We start from the raw sequence: 22,779 nt of genomic DNA on the forward strand, positions 1-22,779 counted from the left end.
CCTCCTCTTCACTCCGCTGCATCGCTAAATGCAGCCATTTTGGCTCCCGTAGGGCCCATGATAGAGCTCTGGTCGCCTCCCAGCCACATTCACACGACTGGGCCTGTAATGAAACTATGGATTTTCTATCGGAGTCCTGACACTAACTGCCTGTTTGCTGTGCATGCAGTCTCTGCTGCGCTATTCTGTAGAGTATATGTGGACAGAAAAGGAGAGATTACTCCTGCAACACTGTTTCTGTAAATTTTTCCACATATTTTGGGCTATGGTTTGTCAACTGGCTAACGTTATAGTTACTATATATTGGTTTGAAGTCAAGAAATGTGAAGACAGGTTTTGACTTACATATGGAGGCCAAAATAAAGAACAACATTACAGTTTAGGTAAGATTATATTATTCTTATGTTACTATATATTACATAATACTCACTTTTATTAACACTTTTTTGTCAGTTAAAATCCTATAGTGTGGTTGTAAGCAGATGTACTATCAAAGGAATAGAGTGTGTAGACTGAATCCTGCGCACAGTCAATGTGTTGTGCATGGATGAGCATGTCCTCACAAACAGAGCTCATCTGCAAGCGCACAAACATGAAGACAGAATGAACATGCCGAGGGAGTTAATGAGCGAGTGTGCTGTCTCTGCAGTTTCATCTCTCTTCCTCTCACATTTCTGTCTCTTTCTCTCTCGCTACACACACACACACACACACACACACACACACACGGGTAAACATGACCTACAAGCCCACTTATTTCCAACCCCAGTTGAAACTGCATTCCCAGCACTGTGCTGCTGCGTGCAGCTCTAACATTCAGCAATGTTGCAGTAACCCACTTTCAATGTTGTGACCATGTTCAAATCCCCTGCCTGCACCACAGACATCAATGCTCCCTGTGACTCTCTTTCTCTCTCTCTCATCCTTTCTCATCCTTCCTCTTCCTCACTATCGCCAGCCATGGCTGCCCTGACTACTGTTGCCATGGCAACCAAGGAGCAGGCCCACCACTGGGGGATTTGAAGGGAACTTGGAGTAAAGACCCCTATGTTATTGGAGCCTTATTATTGGGTGTGTGCTTGTGTGTGCTTGGGTATGACTGTTTATTGTTGTGTGCTCAAAACACTGTGATATCTCCTGCACAATAATAAAACAAGTCTCTCACAGGGGCATCGGTGCAGTCGAAAGCCATACCCTCACCACGGCATGGGAGGACAAATACAATTTAGAGGGAACACTGAAAGCCAAACATAGACACATGTTTAACATCAAACCTGTCATTGATTTCACTACACAAGGATACAATAAAGGGAAATTGAGTGAAAGAAAGAATAGACAAAAGAAGAAGGAGCAAACTGAGGGAGAAGTCAGTCCACCAATCACTTTCTCCCCCTCCCTCTCATATACACACCCTCTGTGCTGGCCCTACCCATTCCAGGGTTATCAGTAATCCAATAGGTTTCCCTGGAAGCAGGCAGTTTTGCACAGACACAGCCAATATCCTGAAAGCAGAAACATCCGGAAGGAATTCCTAGCGAGTGACACAGCGTTCCCTGTCTTCCTGTCTTTCTCTATGACAGGATCAAGGGTTTCCTTCCATCCTGCGCAATGACTTTCATCTATTCCATCCGTTTTTGTTTTTTTTAACCTTGAGGACAAATAGTTGAATCATTTATTTGATTTTATTTAAGCTTAAGTACATAGTCACATACAGTATATGTCCAGACTTGACTGATTTGGCATGAATAGTATGCATAAAGGCATGTCCTAAAACACCCTCACTGCCATATTACAGAAACTATCATCCATGTTCTCTGAGATCACACACACACACACACACACACACACCAAGGTTTAAGTAAGAGGGTCTAGTGTTATTTCTGGGCCACTAGTTCCCTACCAGTGACCCATAAATAGACAGTACAAGGCTCTTATAGATGACAGGGCATAGCTGGGACTCCTTAGGCTGAAGCTTGGAGCAAACACTGACTAAAGATGCAGCTTGTTAGCTTTAAACACATGGGCACAATGCATATGGTGTGGGGTTACACAGACTTAAACTCAGTTCTTCACTAATGACAAATAATTCAATCTACACAGAAATCCAGTGAAATCCACTGAAGAGGACTTTTAATGGTCCATAAAGGATTTACATGATGTTACCGGCACAACACTGCACACTGTGCTGCTGCACTTCATGCAGGGTGTAGTGTACATCTTTGTATGTATGCGTACTTGTTCTCATGTTTCCTGCCTGTTCTTCCTATTGTGTGCACCTGTGTACTTGCCTTCATTAATGAGTGAGTGTGTGTGCATGTGTGCGTGTGTATGCTGCTTCTCTCTGGGGACCCTGTTTGCGGTGCTTTAATTAGCTTAATCCACCAGCAACACATGGATGGAGGAGCGGAGAAGGAGAGGGGTGTGAGGGTGGTTGTAGAGAGGGGCGGCAGAGAGAGAAGGGTAGACAGAGGAGAATATCTCTTTCCCCTGCCATTTTTACTCCCCCTCCAAAACACACACACACCCCTCCATCTTGGCTTTTGGCAGAGTCAGTTGCTGGCCAGACCATTGTAAAACCCACAGGGAGGAGGAAACTGTCTCCGAAACGGCCACATGTGCTGTCTGAGGCCAACTAAACCATTTCCAGGGAGACTCTGCATTCAAACAGTGGCCAGGCTAAATGACCAATTAAATATAATAGTGAGGGCTTAATTGGTGTTAGCCAATTTAGAATGACACTGTGCAATTAATGTTATGGAGAAGATATGGAGGAGACCGTTGGGAGAGTCCGTGTACCTTGGTACGCTAATTTAGCAACTCAAACCTTTATTTGTGGCCACGACCATTTTAGCAAACATGGGAGAGATGGTGTGGGGAAAGGAAGGAGGGGTGTAGAGAAGTTAGAAGGTAGAGCGAGAATGAGATGGGAGGAGAAAGAGAAAGACTGTGTTGGGAGAGAGTGGGAGGGGAGCGAGGGTGTGGGTGAAGGAGAGGACTGGAGGAGGGAGGGAAAGAAAGAAGATGCACAAACAAATGCTAGCCTTGGGAATAGATGCAATCAGCTCAGTCAGTCAGCTAATGACTAATTCCATGGAGAAAAGAGAGGAACAGAAAGAGAGGAGCAATGGTGTGAGTGAATCAAAGAGAGACAAACAGAGGGGCTGGGTGAAAGAGAGTAGAACTGAATGGGGAACGGGAGACAGACAGGCAGAGGAGAGAAAGATGCAGACATGACTAATTAAAGACTCCATCAGTTTGAAACATTTGAACCAAAGGAAAGGATGGATAAATATTTCACCATGAAGAGGAGACGATGAGCTCTCTGTCTCTCAGACTTAAGAGACCCTGGACGGGGAGCGGAGAAGGACGAATGCAGGGAAACAGAAAAGAGAGAGGCGGTGAAAAAGAAATAACCCTCTCAGAGAAACGGAAATAACACTCTATGCCCAGTGAGCGTCCTCCTAAATGCCTAATTCTTCATTTTTAAGGCCTTAGCAGATGGAAATGGTAAAGCCACAAGGTCAGCTGCACCAATAATAGAGCCATTAGCTGTTTCTCTGCTAGCTCCACTGACGCTAAAAACAAAAGCCAAAGCCACTGCTGGAATAACAGTTACTCCTCTTAATTAGCTCTAAATGAAATCTCAACTTGGTAATTAGAATGGACTTGCTGCCCTGCACACAAGAACTAATAACAAACGAGCCAAAGAAACTCAACTAAGTTCATTTTAGCCAACTGTAACCCTGAAAGATTAGCCAGAAGGCATTAGACCAGCATGGGGGACTGGCTTTCCGCTTGGTTATCACCAACTCTTATGCTAACAGGATTAGCCACAGGGTCAGTGCAATATGACTAGCAGTGGTCAGGAAGCAAGCAGGGTAAAAGCAGGCCGGCTGGGGGCAAGTTACCAAGCCAGCTAGCATTGTGACAAGGCTTCAGGCTAAAGCTATTCCCTCTGGTGGACGCGAGGAGGGAGGGGTGGGGGTAATTAGTTAGACAACGGGAGACGCCGCCATGCTGTGCGAGAAGAATAAACGCAGGGAGCTGTTGCATTCGGAGTTGTTTGTGCGTGTGCATGTGTGTATGTGTGTGTGTGTATGTGTGTAAGAGTCAGAGAGCGAGCGAGCGAGAGAGAAACAGAGAGAGAGAACTACGCCCAGCCAGAACATCGTGGCCCTGAAATGCTCCCGCAGCATATGACAGCCACGTGACTCCACTGAGATACATACTTGTGACAAAAATACACAAATATAATTCCAGTAATAGCATTTTCTATTAACTAAACGAAAAAAAAACAATGTAGGCAAATGTGTGCGGGTTCTTGTGAACACAAATGTGTGTGTTTCTTTACACACAAACGTTAATCATCTTAACGTCACTAAACCAGAGGAACTAATCAAAAACAATCTATTAAAAATCTATTAGCTTGGCAATGGGTAATCTGATAAGCCCGCTGCAGTCACTTCCCATAGGAGAGTGTGTATGTGTGTGAATATGTATCTAGTGCAGTCTTGCTTTCTTCACAGTAGATTAGCTAATTTGATAGTAACTCACATATTTACACTCATTTACACTCCTCATTTGATGTAATGGAGATGAAGAAGCTCCTCGCATTTATAGAGATTTAAAGGAAGCATTGAAATGCTGTGTCTTCTTCCATTATGTGTCTTCGATGCAAGTGCATCCCCCTGTAAACAGAGGGATACACTTGCCACTTAATGGCTAAGAGGTTATGTAGCTTCTATGTGTGGTTGTTAAGGGCATGTGGAAAGCTCTACAGCCATTTGAAGACAGTCTCCTCTAAGCCAAAGCATTTACCGTGTATAATTGCAAGGAAATGAATGTGCGAGACGTTGTGTGAACTTGCATGTGCCTGCATGCGAGATACAGCCTCTGTGGGCCAAAGGTAATCTATGCCCGCTGTGCCACTCATGCCCAACCCTCTGGACACCGTGCCACCGTCCAACGTGCCCCAGTGTGTGTCCCAGTTTGTATATACCTGCATGAATGTGCTCATTTTGGCTTGTTAGTTTGAGATATGACATGCCTTCTGGTGTCAGGGTGCGTGTGTTTGTGTGTGTGTGTGTGTGTGTGTGTGTGTGTGTGTTTGTGTATTTTGCCAGAAGTGAGTGAGCCCATGGAGACCTGGCATTGCGCCATCTACAAGGTGTGCTGTTCGCTGTATCAGTTGGCGTGGATACAGCTATGCCAGGACACTAAATCTCCCTTCTCTACACACAACTTCCCTCTCTACAGGCACAAATATTGCTCCATGTCAACGCCAAGGACCTGTCCAAAAAATTAATTTAGAGACCAATATAATTCTGTGGTGTTGACACCCTGATAGTGCACAAAAAAAGCCATTATTGGCAGATAAACACATGAACCTTACATTACATTTCTCAATATCATATGATAAAACTCCTCAACAAATTACAATTTGATTTAAAGAAATACAAAAAAAGTAAAAAAGCATGTAACTTTACACATATATGTGTTAAAAGAAACAAGGATTCTTTGATGTTCTATCCCAAGATGTCTAACGGAGATGACCTAGAAACAGGCAAGCCTAGTCCTCACTTGGATCATGTGAGCATCCCAGCTTGCATCCAGACTCTTCTAATCTTCCCTTAAAAATGGATTCTAGCATGGTACATTTATTATTCATCTCCCTCGCTCTTTCTTTTCCTTCTGTCTCCCTTTTCTCCCGGCTTTCTTTCCCTCTCTCATCTACTCCTCACTTTGCCTCATTAACCCCTGGTAGTAGTGAATTACGATGGGAACGCAGAGGTAGTGAGTGAGTGTCGTGCAGTGCAGTCACACACTGCTGGAGCGGGCTAAAGTGCATTAGCACTGAGATTATCAAGGACCGAACTGTTCTCATCAATGGCATTAGCACAACACAGGAGGCCACCGTAACCTATCCCGCACCTTTACCGAGATTTGCTTTGAACATTTAGTGTTGCACGGGTGAAATTACTGAGTAACAGTTGGCACTGAGATTAAGAGGAGATATTTGTTAAGAGTTTGCGAAGAGGACAGTCAACTTCAAGTAATTCACTGTGTCCCTTAATGTCACCAGTGCTTGTTAGCAAGGTAAGAAATATGGATCATTAGGGCAGATGAGGATCTTGTAGGATAAAGGTGTGGAGTTAGAGACACTGGTTTAATGAGACTGTGTGGGTGGATTTTCAAGTATGTGTGTGTAGAAGATGGGGTGGCATTAAATCTTTTAAAAAGGCCCCTCATTACTGTCTACCCTTACAACCTAAGTTCTATAACCCATTTTCTAAAATGTGAAAGTATGTGTGTGTGTACGCAAGGTTCTCCACATACTTCTACATGCAAACTTCATGTACATTTCTGTGCCTATCCTGTGAGTGTGTACGGGCGCTCTGCCCTTCTCTTTAATGAGAGAAAATGATTAGAGAAAAATAGCTATCGTTACATCACATCTCAACACACACATACACATATACACACACAAACGCTCAACTATTATCAGAGAGAGAGATCTTTGATCACAGAAGGAGACAGAAAGACAGAGTGGAAAGAGAATATGTGAGCAGCAGATGAAACAGAGAAAATGAGAGGGTGAACAGAAGCGGAGAGATGACGTGAGGAAGCAATGGATGATTCCTTTTACTAATTCATAACTGTGGTTTTACAGTGACTATTTTAGTTTGAATGAGAGTTATGGATGCCTTTTATAGATTGTTTAAGCTTATGATATCCAGCAATCTGTAGCTGCTTCTCACACATCAATAAGGTGGCAGCACCCCAGGCCTGAAGACGCATATGAATATTCGCAGTGTGAAATTCAGCAGTAGCACCCTCCAAGGCTTGAGTGTGCCTTTTCTATATCAATGTGTGTGCGAGTGCGTCCACAGGGAGATGTTGTGTGTTTTGTTAGGTTGAGTGTGGCTACACGAGAGGACATGCCAACAGATGGGAGAAAGACTCGGGCTGGCAATGACGAGAGATAATTGATATTCGCATGCTTCGGCAGGACGCATGCATGCACACACATACGGAGGCACGCTCATTCTCAAAACCTGACAAATATGCAGCTTTTCCCGCACACAGGAACTCTCAATCACCTTTAGTCCAGCTGTGGCGGCCCTGAGCGCTGTAGTCGCCCTGGGTAGGATAACACAGACGGAGGCATACGACAACGTCTGTGTAAATAGCTGTAGAGGTTAGCCAGCCAGATAGTTCATTTGATTGAGTTGATTTCATGCTAGGCTGCATGCTAAGAGAGTGGGGTGAGAAAGATATACTGTATATACTTGGTTTGTCACACTCGCATTATGGATTAACTGAGCTGTATGTAATCAGAAAAAGCTGTGCTGTCAGGAGAGCGAAGAAACCACTGAAGAAAATGACATATTTTGCTGTTAATTTGGGAACATCCTGATAAGATTGGATGACTGATGGTGCTCTGGGAAAGATCTAAATTAAGTGGAAAAACTCAGCGTTAAATGCAAAGTGTAAATTATCTGTTTTGTCTCGGGCACTCGGTCTTAACTTCTATTCCCTCTACCGTATCTGATCCCTTTCATCATTCCCTACATCTCCACTTCCCCTATCCCTTTCTCATCTGCTCTGTGTGTGTGTGAGAGAGAGAGACCGCATGCAGTTGTGTGAACTAATGACCGAGGGCTACCAAGCGCCTGCACAAAGCCAACCTCTGTGCTGCTGCCCGGGCCAAACAACTCGTGGCTCGGGCTGGCTGTGCCAAAAGATGACACAAACCACACAAACACACACGCACACAGGAAAAATGTCATTACACCATATTTTCTGATTATTACCTTCTCGAGCACAACACAGATACAGAGAGTGAAAAAGAGTCAACACACAATTTCTTCCTTTCTCATTCCTCTGCAACTACATCCACTGGTCAGCTGTTAGTGGTGTGTTTCCACAGTGCGTATATTTGTTCCTATTTGGGTGGAGGTCCTGTCTGTAAAGGGTGGGATGTGGACACACACATTTAAATGCAAACCACAAACGCACGTGGCCCTACACACACACACACAAACACACACAGGGGACTTTGACAGGGCAGCATTATGCACCAGTAGAATAACAATCATCAGTCAATTAGGCCGTGACACCGGGAGTCCCAGTGGAATACATCAGTGACTTCACACAGCAATATGCACATACAAACAACAAACTGTCACTTATTATTAACCCCTAGAACGTCACGTGGCCTGCGCAGTTTCTATTTAATTCTATTTCTATTCTATTTAATCGATTAAATGTATCTGTAGGTATTTCATTTTAAATGTGGCATTAGAAAATATTATGCTACATACTTTATACTCAGACCATTCCATGGTATGATCTGAAACCCACAAAATATGCTGCAGTTGGAAGTTAGCATTTTATTGCATTTGCTCTTTACAATTAACTTTTCAGAACACAACTGTATTTTTGTTCAAGATGGTCAAAATATTTTGTCAGAAGGCAAGTGTGTGTGCAATGGTAGCATGCTGTTAGGATCTGAACACACCACTTCCTATGCGTGTTTCACAGTACAACCTTTACAGAAAAGAGAAGTGAAGCTGCAACCACTGTTTTATTATAGTCTAACTTAGATCAGTTAGATTTTTTCAGAGGTGAAATGTTGTCTTTGTCAGCTGATTTGTTTTAAAGTAATTCAATAGCTACGTGAGCTTCTTTCAGTTTGGACGACGCCCACATCTCCAAAAATATGCAACACCTTTCCTGTGCCATCACACTCCAATCCCCAGGCAAATCTGTCTCCTTGTAAGAATTGTGCACCACCTTAAATAATGGTTCTCGTCAGCTTTTGATCAAATATGACAAAGAAGACCACAGATTTTAATGTCAAAAGAATTTGTTCTTAAAAGCCAACTGTTGCTTCATGGAACCTGCTGTGTGTAGGGAAATTACAATATGTCCCATCCCATCTGGGACTTGATGTTTAGATTGTGGCTGTTTAACTAATGACAACATCCTCCCATCGTTTACGATAAGAGAACTGATTGTGGTTCATTTTCTTGATCAGGGACACCTCAACAGATATGAGATATTCACACTAACCAGCAGTCACTCTGCTGACCTCAACATAACAAAGAACTTTTAAAGAACATTTACACTGCAATCATGAACTTCTTTTTAATATATATTTGAACCATTGTCTCACTTTTCCAGTACGTTTTTGTCTTTGTAGCCATTAAAACTAGTTTTGTATTGTGCCCTTGCTGTCGTCAGAAGCCCTGAGTTTGCGTCACTGATGCCCTGATCAGATGAATGGACACTGGGCAGCACCTCCGCGCCACGCTCGCCGCACCCACCTGAGCCTGGCACGGCCACAATGGGCACACAGCAGGCTCTGGGGGCTTCTACCACCTGGCACACTGGCCACATATACACAGCAGATGGCCCATACTGGCCCCCGACAGAGGGTGCAGCTGAGGAATCCTAGCGTTTGTGTGTAAATGTGTGTGCAGTGTCAAAAACAAGCACTTACAATTGGTATTGAATTATCGACTGGGATCCTCTCTCTTTTGTCTGATGTCCTCAGACCACCTATTGAGATTGTGAATGTGTGTGCAAGTGTGTGTGAGTGTGTCATGGTGAATGCCCTTTCATTGTCAATGCTCAACAGTGCTTTCAAGTGCAGAAGTGGCCAGAAGAATCGCCAGTCGCCCAAATCACCACAGTTAAACTTGAATGTCCATCTGCTGACTGCTTTACTACACAGACAGAGGTGGTTTAGTTATGGGGTTTCTTTAGATGGGAAGATATAAAATGAAGAGAGTGAGATGTGGTACAGTATGTACATCTGGAGTATTGAACAGAGTCGAGCCAAGCAGCCAGAAATAATGACACAGTCAAAGGGAACGGAGGCTTTTAATCCTAAATATTAAGTGCAGCGGTTGGCCCGGTCCGTGGCTGTGTCCTTGACCACAGCGGTATCCAGATGACTGCTGGAATTAGTTAATTACACCAGTGGACGTCACCTCTCTTCATCACTTCCTTCTCTCCTCCGCCTCATTTTGCTTTTCTTTCTATCTGCTTCATCTTTCCATCTATCTTGCTTCCTCCCCATGCATATCTCTCCAATCTATGTCCCATCAAAACAGGACTCATTAGTAAAAGCTTCCCCTGTGTTTGTGAGTGTGTGTGTGTGTGTGTGTGTGAGTCCAACTGAGCACAGAGGGACTTCATTAGTGCATTAAACATGTTGTTTATGCAACCATCTTGTTGCTCTGGACAACCTTGAGCATTATAGTTGGTTAAAAATAGACTGACTGTACATAACACAAGATATCAAAGCACATCAAGTCCAGCCAAATGACAAATGAAAAGATGTTTCAGGTGAAATAATGTTACTTAAAGCAGAAACGTCTTACAGCATACTAATGATGAAAAGATCCGTTTGGCACTAATTCTTTTCTATGCAGCAACTGGCTTTTTAAAAATTCTGTCAATCTTTCTTTCTCTTTTCTCTTGAAGTGCCACTGAAAATCCCACTAATAAACTGCCCCCTTGAAGCACATTCATCCATCCTACCAATATTTTCCTGTTTCTACCCCTCTCTCCTGTCCACACCCTCAGGCACAGCTATATAAACAGCATTCAATGCTAGTGCTCTCCAGAGGAAAGTGTAAGAAAGGGAACATGCTGTGTCATTACATCATGATCTGCAAGCACTCCCACCAAACCTGTCAAAACCTAGAAAATACACTCATGAAAAGGATTCAAATATCTTATATTGCTGATAAGATAATAAGCAGACAAATAAAATAAAGACACTGACCCACTAAAACACACGGAGCAGATGGGGATGAGTGACCGTCGAATCACAGAGGAAGAATCTGTTGTCACATGTTTCTAATTCAGTTGCTCTTTTCCCATTTTTTTTTTTATGTTTCTTTATCACGCTGCCTTTTTTTTCCTGCTTCTCCCATTTTCATTGAGTTCTTCTCACTGGCAGGACACACAATGTGCAAATGTGTGTGTGTGTGTGTGTCTGCTTGAATGTCAGGTTTTAGATATTGTTCCTTCTATGCAAATTGAATATTTTCCAAGACCAGATTTCTTGTTGTTTTGGGATTTTCTGTCTGAAACACTAGGCAGCCAAAAGAACTGCAGGCTCTTTGGCTCTCTTGTTACACACACACACATATATATGCAGACACACACACATATATAAAAACAACATACCTCAACAACCTGGTTTAGCATTGCTTTCCCAGGTGATGTTCTACACACACATACCTCAACCTGAGTGCGAAACAGCGCAGAAGAACAGACGTGAGAGTAGCTAAATAAATAAAGAGACTGTTGCCAAGCTAAGTGAATGGGTGTCACTTTGACAAATGCACAGCGCTGAATCTTAGTCAACACTGTATTGTTTGTTGTCTCTCGCTTCCTCATAAACACACACACGTGGGCACACGCACACAAATCCATGCCATCACAAGCACACACATTATTATGCGCACTGTGAGTGACAAACACACCAACACTGCGTGCATACACAAACACACATTAAAAGCACACAAACACACAGGCTGATTATACATTCATAATATTGAATGGATGACAGGTCTTGAGCAGTGCGGAGGGAAACAGGGTGAATTCTAATGAGCTACCATTTACCCCGAGAGCTCTGTCCTCCATAGGCTGGATACACACACACACACCACACACACACACACACACACACACACACACAAAGATGGCACACGTAATAACGAATACTCAGGCTGAACACAAGCATATAACACAGGCAGAATTGTTATTACCACGTATTGTCAGAGCGTACATCCAACCTCCCTCCCTCCATCATCACTTTATTCCTCTGTCTTTCCACCTGAATTAGTCAGTGCTGCACAGCTGACCAGAACAGAAAAGCCATTCACCGGTCATAGCTGTTAGATAGATTGAAGATGAGCTCTTCAATCTATCTTATAGGCGAGGCTGTGCGTGGCGTTGGGACACCATAGTAACATTTTATGTCTGACGTGACTAAAATGACAATCGATGAGGGAGCAGCCACAGACTTGGTTTAAACGGCTTGTTAAACGAGCAGATTTTTAAAAAGGCACTCGAATGTCCTGTTGAAATGACCACTTGCGAGAAAAACTGTGTTGATTGCATTTAATCTGGAAAAAGTGTCTGCCAAGTGCTTAGTGTAAATACACGGTGATAAAGCTTAAAGCACCCAGATTCACAAAGTGACGATACTGACAACCACCATTAGCTGAAAAGCTACTCGCCATCCAAAACAGGGAAAAAAAACTCACTAAATGAGTTATATCCTTGTTCCAAGATGTCCATTAAACGACAAGCACCAGAGCCAGTTTGTCCTGCTCTTTAGAAATGGCTTACATCAGATTTTCCCTCAGCTACAGCACTCCAAATCAACCAAAATAAAAAAAACATTTTATAAAAACACATATATATATATATTTAAAAAAAAGAAATTCCTACCTTCTTCAGTTTGCCATTGCGTGTGCCGACAAAAGCCACAGTGTTGCCCCGGTAGTCGTACGCCGCCACTGAGGTCATCCCATCATCTTTGTCGATGAAGAGTGGGGTGCCCTCGATGGTGCTGGTTCCCCCCAGAGGCTGGTTGAAGTCCTGGCCACAGAAGTTATCGTCTATCTGCAGTGGCTGGAGGAAGACAGAAAAGACAACAATCAGACAAGAAGCCCGACATTTATTATATTAATTCTATCCCTTAATAAGAAAAAGCCACAAATGTAAGTTTTGAGAGATTCTTTATGTAGGTTAGGTGATGGGCTGAGGAAAAGGAGTCTTATAGGAGGTATTTAACAGTTCAAAGTATGGAGAAAAGAAGGCGAAGAGCTCAAATCGTCATGATAAGCCTCCCAAAACAAATCTTAGAAGCAGCAGATCTGTCTAAAAGTTTACTTGTTACTTGTTTCCATATCACAGTGGGAGTGCATAGAGGGCTACAGGTGCATAATCTAACTTTAACGCTTGTAACTTGATTATCCAACATGTTAAGAACGCTTCTTTCCCCCAAACAGAGTGCCACCACGCAGAACCCTCAGAATATTGTAAAGTGTTCAGTCACGGTGGTGACATGGCGGTAAAGCTGGTGACCATGTGACAATATCTGGAGCATTCCAATATCACGAGGGGCCTATTGCCCCGGGCAATCCATTGACCCATATGATGCCTTAACCAGTCACCACACTCACACAGAGTATAATCAGCTGTCTATGAAGTAGGGTTAAAGGGCCACAGACAATGAATGGTTTGTTGAACTAACACATTTGGTACTTTTGGACACATTTTCAGGGTAAATCTAGCCTCTGTTTGGTCTGACTGATGCTGAAATAATTAGCTGATTAATCAACTCAGTGATTACAAGTGAAAATGAATTGACAATGATTTTAATAATTGGCATTTTAAGCCACACATACACCAAATGTTAACTTTTTCCACTTTTTCAAAGATTTTATTTCAATGTCAATTTTAAATCCTCGGGGTTTTGACAAAACAAAACAAGCTATCTGAAGATTGCGACTGCGGAAACTGTGATGGGTATTTTTCACCATTTTCTGACATTTTGTAGAGTAAATGTTTTATCAATTAATTAAAAATAACCATAAGACTAATAGCTAATGAAAGCAACAGCTCCTAGCCTGAGGTTTGATAGTATAAAAGTCTGTGAGCATCAATTACAGAACTTTTTGGATTTTGGAGCTTTGGTAATACTGATTTTGACAAAGACCAAATGTGTGAGGATGAGAAAACTGGTGCGTGCGTGTGTGTGTGTGTGTCACACTCAAGGTTGCTGACTGACTGCTAAAGTGTGGAATTGAATGGGCATCAGTGTGTGTCAACCCAAGTCAAAAGATGCATGTGTGAGTTAATGGACACACACACACACACACACACACTTGGGGAGTGTGTAAATGGCAGTGTAATCCACAGTCTTATCACTACATCATCTGATTGATCCACACAGGAGAAAAGATAACATCCCCTCCCTCGCTCTCTCTCCCTCCCGATCTGCCTAAACTGCCTGCAGCTCAGCACACGTCAATAACCCGTTATTCTGCCTTTTTCTCCTTTCTCACTCTTTTTCTCCATCTCCTTCCAGCTGCTACAGTAACTGAGCAAACATCAATATCCCGTCTCTGTCTTTCTCTACCTCCGTCCATCCATCCCTTCTTGCCTAATCGCCCTGCAACCCTCTTCATCCATCCTTCCTCGGCAACTCTCACTCTGCTGCCATCTCTCACTCAGTCACGACTCTCTCCCTCCGTCCCTCACACACCTCTATGGACCTACGTTATGTTCTCCAAAGAGTGTAGGAGTGTGAATGTGTTTGTGTGTGTGTGTGTGTTTGTGTGGGGTGGTAGGGATGTCAACTGGAGCCAAGAAAGAGCTAGCTCCTGCTTGTTCATTCTGATGTCACATGGTAAAAGAAAGGGAAAGAAAAAAGAAAAGAAGAGATTTTAATGGAAGCATCTGTATGTATGGGTGTGTATGTGCTTTTAGGAAAGTGAGAGACAGGAACACACACAGCCATTACCTGAAACAACTTTCTTTTGTAACCGCTAATGGCTAGGGGGCAATTTCTTCCCTCAGAACAAAGGCGACTGACAGACAACACGCACTGACAACCACACATGTATGGACTTGCAAACCTGTTCACACACACGCACACGCACACATGCACACAAAGACACACATTCAGTCAAAGCAGCCCGTTTATTTTCTGTGTGTACACACAGATTTGGCTACAAGCAACAAAACAATTCCCATCGTCTTCATGTGACATACAACTAGGGGCAACAATTTTAAACCATATAGTCATGGGAAAGAAATCCATCAATCAGGATTAGAGTCAGCCTCACACACACATGCACGCGCACACACACACACATACACACACACACACACACACAAACAATCCCATGACATCAGAGCCTAAGGGAAACAAGTTAAAAGGGTTAATCCATCTTCTATGGAGGAGACTAACTGTCGAAAATATTGTATACAGTAGCCCCTAGAGTCCATAAGGGTTAACACTCACCACTACCACACACACACCTACACACACACACACACACACACACAGTAGCATATATAGATCTCTCTGGGGCAGTGGAGGGTAAAGGTGCTATAGCATTCCTGAAGGTCTGGAGGGTTTAAACAGCATAGATCAGCATGGAATAAAAGGAGTTTCCCTTGAGGTTGGAAAGCATTTTAATGGAAGCTACATTCTGATGTGGGTTCTGCAATTTAAGGCACTAAAAGATTCCCACGTGAATTAGAGCTGATATTCAGTATGGAAAAAATATTCCCGCCTGTGGTCTCTGCAGGGTTACTGGCTGGAGACGTTTTTTTAACATTCTGCAGTGTTTTCAAAGACGCAGAACTCCTCCGGGGATGAAAGAGTTAAGCCAACAACCTTCCGCTGACTTTGGCAGCAGGGTCTTACAAATGCAGAAGAGGAGGTTTCTTGTTTTGATTTTCACAGAGTGCATGCAGAGCGCACTGAATGAATTTGTGGATTTGCAGTTCACAGGCACTTGGTATGTTCCATTCAAAACCTCCTTGCAAATGTGTATGTGTGTGCGTGTGTGTGTGTGTGTGCTGCTTCAGGCAGTAATGTGAAAACTGATAAAAGGAGCTAATGATGTTTTTTTTTCCTATTCTTATCAGTTCTAATCTATTATGTCAAAAAGAAATATGCATTTAATAAAAACGTGATTATAAATGTGTATACTGCATATGAAAGCTGCAACTACTCATTATTTCTATTAGTAATTTCGTAATTAAGCTACTAGTTATTTTCTCATTTAATCACATGTACAAATCAGGAAAGAGCAAAAGATGCCCACCACGAGTTCTTAGAGCCCATGGTGACGTCTTTTTGTTTTGTCCAACAAACAGTCCAACACCCAAATCTCTTCAGCTCACTATCATATAAGATCAAAAATATTTACTTGTGAGAGGTTTTTGCAGTTTTTTCTAAAAATAATCAATTGCTTAAACAATTTATCAGAGACTTAATCGACTAATTGTTTAAGCTTTATTGCATACTCAGACTGAAAATCTCCCTAAGCTGTGATCTCTAATGGGAGTTCTGAAAGGTTTAATACACAGGCTGAGAGTGAACCATTATACTTATGGAGTGTATCTACAGAACATGTGAGCTGTCACTTGATATTCAAGGTCACAGAAAAATATCTGACCTAGATACTGTTGTTGCAATATACGAGGCCTACACACAAAGACACACACACACACACACAAAGACACACACACATATATAAACCCAGAGTGGTCCCTAGAAACAGCTAGAGGTGTGTTGCTGGCAAACAGCCACAACTGTTGTGGTTCCCCCTGGGTGGAGCTGCTTCACCCATTTCACACTGCAAAATGATGAAATATAGCAATTCATATGGCACCAAACACGCGTGTGCACACAACTCAGCCCACAATAACACTGACTGATTACAGATGTGCTGGCCTGCGCTAAAGGAAATGCTGGAATAATCATTCCCCTATGATTGCTATTTCTTTAACGTATTACGTCAGGAAAATATGTTTGAGCACACATTACGCCGACCTCAAGTGGAATTTGTCAATAGTCACCTCCATTCAGTGAAACATATGGAAACAGCAGAATACAATATGGGCTTATGTGCAGGAACATACATGCTGTTGTTGATTGAATACACTGCCGTGAATTATGGCTTTTAAGGTGAAAGGAAAACATGTTCGGCAAACACAAAAACACTCATTTAGCAGGATGCAAATGGATTGGGCAACAGGTTGCGTTAGGAGCTATGTTTCTGAATAAAAACATGTTTATACAGAAAAAACTACAAAAAATAGTTTTAATATGGGAGAACAGGAAAGGAGTGGAGAGGACCGAAGACACAGGGACAGAGGTGGCTGGTATTAACATTGACGGCCTGGCTCCAAGACAAGCCCGCAATTCATCATTGTGTGCGCTCACGTGTGTTCGTGCACGCACGAGCGTGCCAGAGAAAACGCAAAAAAAGAAAAACAAAAAGACTCTCCTCTCTTCACTAGTCATCAGCTGTCCCCTCATCAAGCCAACACACTCATTTCCAGGAACACACATGTCCTGCAGCCTCAAACCCAACATGTGACGTGTTTCGCTGTTATTGTAGACAAATGTAGCACAAAATGGCCTATTTCTGTGAGGATCAGAGGGTGTGTGGGTGTGTGTGTGTGTGTGTATGTGAGTTTGCGAGAGAGCAGGAGAGAAGTGAAAGTGAGCTGGACAGTAGAAGAGAGAACCAGAAACTATATGACATTAACCACAGGAGCTGCCTCTCTGCGGCCTTGCACCCCTTGTTTTCATATCAGATCACAGTATACACACACATACGCACACAGGTGCCTTTTGCATGACGTGTGTGTATGCGTCTGTGTGTGCATGTGCCTGGCTCCAAGCGGGGTGAGGGATTCTTGGAGAGGGCAGCTCATAAATTACCCAGAAATCTCAGCAGGGGCCTTGAACTCATGGAGACATTGCTGGAGTTTCTTCAAGAAGAATAAACACAAGCAGAGTTAGTGTGTGTGTGTGTGTGTGTGTGTGTGTGTGTGTGTGTGTGTGTGTGTGTGTGTGTGTGTGTGTGTGTGTACTCGAAGGCGTTCATGCATGCGCTATTGTACTGATTTATAAAGCAGAGGAGCAGCATCTGATGGTATCCATAGTTACAGTTTCACAATGTAAAGTTTGTATGTGCGTGTATCTGTGTGGTCAAAGACAGTCAACATTACTGTCCTGGAAGCGCATACATCCTTCTCTCATATACTAATATTTAGTCAGAAGCAAAGGGGAAAGAAACCTGTGCCACACAAACACACACTCACACACGCACGTGTAATTTAAATAAACTGCTCAAAATAATTTATTAAGTTTGATTCTTGCTAGAATGTGAATGTAAGCCAAAAATTTAATTTACAAATTTGCTTCCAATTACCTGACCTTCCTCTTTGACTATTAAACAGATGATTCCAGTAAAAAAAACATATATAGTGACACGTACGCATATTGGAAGAACATCCTCTTTTCTTTGGTGTATTCCTTAAACCTGCTTATATGAAAACTATTTTAGGGATTTTGTTATGTCTATTCAAGAACACACAGTCAAAAAGCAATTCAAGTTTCAGTTAAAGCTTAACCCCCATAAAGACAACGCTGTACGAGACATGTTAAAAACATGTTGTACATGTTTCCACACACAGGCACGCTCACACACCTCTGAAACACCCTCTGTGTTTAAGAAAACAAGACGTAAAAATCTCATAAGGTTCATCACCGACGTCAGCTGTGACGCCACAGGCTCCATGGAGACAGAGTGTGTTTGATTGGTTGTGTCTCAAAGGTGACAAAAAGCATGATGCATTAAAAACATCTTGAGGAGAAACTGTTTCGTTATCCAACCAAAAGTGTTTATACAGGCTGGTGATTTAAAACACATGACCAAAAAAAATGTTGCAGGAAGAAACTTATTTTTGTCCAAACTGTTTTTTAGAAAATGCTACTTGATCCTCACTGATCAATAATTTAGAAAAAGAGATGACTGCATCAATTCCATATTCATGGGTTGCAGGGCAGTAATTTCTACATTGAGTGCACTCCAGGCAGACAGTGAAACCTCAAGAAGTTGGCACCTATTCAGAGAGCTGCTTCCAAAAGCTGTCACCACATGTTTAGACCACAATTCAACTGAATGGGAGAGACAGAGGAGAAATAACACAGGCCGTATGGAGAGTGTACAGGAGGGAAATACACTTGGAAATGCAAACAAAGATGCCAACGGTCACTTGAAAATCAATCTTTGCCCATGTGAGCTCACAGGCAGTTGGAAACGAGGAGTGGTTGTGATCATCAGAAGATCATCAGTTCAAATCCCCAGCACCAGCTGGGAAATGTGGGTGGCAAAAGTGGATGAGTAATACACTTCCTCCCTCCATCACCAACTACCACAGGTGCCCTTAAGTAAAGTACTTAACCTCCGACTGCTCTGATGGAGCGGCTCAGTGACCGCCAGTGGAAGACGGGGTCGGCAGATTTAAAGGGTTTCACACAGCTAAAGATATTTAAAGAAATTCAAAAGCTTCCCGCAAGCAGAAAACAGTAACTTTTGGATGCACCGGGACATAACATCCTATTCTTAGTAACTAAACACACACCCACAATTGCCCTACTGGTTATTCTGGGAAGCACAAATGTAATGTATCTATACATGAGAACCAGGGTGTTGTTAGACAGGGGCATGTATTTTATGACTTTGTGTACAAAAACAGAGAAAACCTGTATGACTGGTAGGTGGTTATAAAACCTAGACCACTGCTGACTGTGTACATTCAGGTTATCTACCTGGGAAGGAAACTATCAAGCTGGAAGCGATTGTTGATATTTAAAAGGAAACTTTTAGCTTAAAAAAAAACAAAACCAAAAAAACAAACATAAATAAACAAACACACAGAGACTATTAGCATGCACAGTACAGACACAACCCCTGCCCCACATTTTCTGATTACTCCTGATAATGATGTATGCAACACACTACCCACACACCGTAAAGATCAATACATAATTACACTGACAATTAGTATCATTAGAGTGGTGCTATAGATGGGGATTTGTTGAACTAAACACCCCCCAGAGAGAGAGGGGGAGGGGGAGAGAGAGAGAGAGAGAGAGAGAGAGAGAGAGAGAGGGGGGGGGGGGTTCAGAAAAAAAGAGAGAGAATTAAGCAGCTCACAACACACAGTCTGCATGGGGTCTTTTCCAAAAGGTTTTCTATTGTCCTTTAATAAAGGGATGAGAGCAACACTTGAGCTCAGAGCGGGCGTGATATTGTTTGCTCACACACAAGCCCTCACTCACACACACACATACAGACACACACACACCAGCGTGATGCGAATCAAAAGTCTATCCTGTATGAGAATTAACAATTTCCTAATTTAAAATCAAATCAAATATTAACCGAAACATGACCCATTAGTACCAAGAGACATTTAAGACAAGCAGCCCAATCGGTGTCTCCTAGCTCAACTCATTTAGACTGTCAATTAACTCAGCTCATCAACTCTGGCTCAGTTAATCAGGTCTAATTACTTAAACGCATTTGCCGGCACATCCTTCTAGATTAGGTCCGCAGAAATAAGACTGTGTTTTACAAAGACCACAAGTGAGTTACGTTCATTAGATGATATACATAATGATGGATTTAATAAGGTTAGGATCTGGCCTCAAAGTCAATTCCACTTTGTCTTTTCTGTAGCAACCTCATGAAAATCTGCTCGGTTTACTTAATGTGGGCTCATGATGCGCAGAATATTTGTTGTAATAGGACGGCCCCTGACCGAGGATTTTCCTAGACGACTAGTAGTCCTTAGTTCAAGTTACAAGATGGCGGCGCAAACGGACGCAGCGACCCCTCTCTCTCTAACTTCGATCCTTTGAATCCTTTGAAAGTCAATAGTTGACTAGTTAGTAGATTTACATTATTAATTTAATAATTTAAATATTTTTTTGCTACATTACAAAGAAATATATAACCATAATAATGAGCACACAAACTGTCACCTGATAACGACCCCAGCAAAAGTGGAGATGATTGTGAAAGAATCAGAAAAATAAGGCAAGGAGACTGTCCAAACATTTACATGCTAAGTGGCTAACATCATAGGCCACTTGCACGTTTCAAATGACTTTTTTGAAAATTTAAAATTATTTCTGAAATCTAAATTTCACATGGTAAGCCATGTTTGAGGTCAACATCTTACCAAGTCTCACCATATAAATATTACAGGCTTACAAAAGTTAAACCCAGAAACTAAATCTAAGAGCGACTGTGTTATCAGTCATACGTAAAAGGATCAGGAATAACATTTGCATCTACTATACTGTTAAAGAGCCTCAAGAGTGGAGCTCGCCACAGGATACTACTTAGACTGATAACCATGCTCCTCACATACACATACAAACGCACAGCTGGTCGATCACCTACAGCTCCAGCAACAGTAATATCTGTCTGTTTGGAATAAACAGAACTAAACTGTTTGGTATCCTCAGTAATACCCTCCATGACTGAGCAAAGAAACTTACTTATAAAAAAAAAAAGTCCAAAAGCATTTTTCCAAAGAAAACACATCACAGCACCACCCATGATGACTCACTTCACAAATACCACAGCAATGAGAAGTTCACACTAACAAGCCATGAAAACTTGAAGAACAACTGATAAAGAAGTGATCACTTCAATAACAATCTCAGATTTAATACCAAATCTCACCTTTGACACTGCTGGCTGCAGAACAGCTGGTCTATGCACCATCAAAAGATGAACGCTTGACACTGACTCTTTTCGCTATGATTGATTCTCCGATTGATTGATGAATTGGCTTGTGACAAAGATCAAAACCTCCCCATCCATCTGGAGATCGAGAGAAAGCAGCTTGACATTTTGAATACGTGTCTCATGTAGAGATGAGAACTGGTTCTTCTTCTTTCTTTCCCATTCCTTCAGTCCAGGCTCATGTTTTTTTAATACTTAGTATGAGCTGATTTGGACAAATATTTCAGCTTTATATTGACAAGTAGGTGTAAAGTTTGTAGCTCTGCATTAAGAAAATACAGTGTGCTTCACAGCTTCCTTCCATGAGTTCCTAAGGTGTTTTCTATCATTTCAGTGGAGAAAATTAGGCCACTGAAACTCATGCTGATGCAAGTATGCAGTTTCAAAAACACAACTTAAAAAGTTTACTGTGAAACTGAAACTGCCAATATCTATTTATTTGCGTTCCACCATAATTCACTTTCAGAACCCAGTATGGCCGTGGTTACCACCGTTGCCATGGTGTTCCATGACTTTTCAATGACTTTCTGTAACTAAATAAGTGCACTTTGATAACCTGAAAGGTTGCTGCTTGCTAGTTTAATGTTTTGCTTGCTGTGGAGAAAACAGCTGGAAATCACCATTTAATGTGATGAATTTAGAGTAAATATATTCTACAAAGTGACCCCTGAGCAAAGAGAGTCCTTGGCTTTCTCAAACTGCAGTACACCTCTTTTAAATTCAGTGATGCTGCATAAAGACAACCCCTTAGGAGTTCTGTTTTGTTCCTGAGTTTTCATTAATATAGCACCTACCCCTAGGTATACACACCCTGTCAGAAGAGCCACAACACACACACACACACACACACACACAGCGCTGACATGACAGAGAGGCCTGCTGCTGAAGAGGACAGTGTGGTGACCAGGTGACGGACACCGATATTACTTGTGCAGCAGCCAGCGCTCAATCATGCTCTCCTCTCCTCCCTCCATCGCTCTCCCCTTTTTCTGTCATCCGCCCTTTTCTCCTGCTGCTCTTGGCAGTGGCGGGGAAAAGATTTCTGGGGCTATCACTCTTCCTCTCGGCCTCCTCTTCACTCTGTCGGTGAATCACAGCCTCTCCTCCCTGGCTGTAAAAGACTTGCCAGCCCTCTCCTTGGCTGTTTTTCGTTCTCTCTTTCTCTCCCTACATACCATTTTCTCTCGTCAAAAATTCAAACTGTCATCACTCACAGCACAGCTTAACGTTGTCACATCCAAATCTGACTGCAGCACAAAAAATGGCTCCACACCAAACTCCTCATCGCTGCTGTTGTTGGACAGTTTAATGTTGCCAGTAGTAGGACATATTTCCATTCTTTATCTAGCCTGCAGCTTGTTGTTTTGGTTTCCCTTTGTTAAAAATGCACCAC

At 42.4% G+C, this 22,779-nt stretch overlaps 1 protein-coding gene across 4 annotated transcripts in view; it reads right to left on the reverse strand.

The window, feature by feature from the left end:
• The window catches only part of LOC121178870 (plexin-A1-like), a 188,306-nt gene that overhangs the window by 124,694 nt on the left and 40,833 nt on the right, over positions 1-22,779 (reverse strand). For all 4 annotated transcript variants that reach the window (XM_041033299.1, XM_041033297.1, XM_041033298.1 and 1 more), the window contains exon 3: positions 12,478-12,660. In XM_041033299.1, the coding sequence (XP_040889233.1) occupies positions 12,478-12,660 (183 nt within the window). The remainder of the gene's footprint in view (positions 1-12,477; positions 12,661-22,779) is intronic.

The sequence above is a fragment of the Toxotes jaculatrix genome, chromosome 3, assembly GCF_017976425.1.
Source record: "Toxotes jaculatrix isolate fToxJac2 chromosome 3, fToxJac2.pri, whole genome shotgun sequence".
Lineage (NCBI taxonomy): Eukaryota > Metazoa > Chordata > Actinopteri > Toxotidae > Toxotes > Toxotes jaculatrix.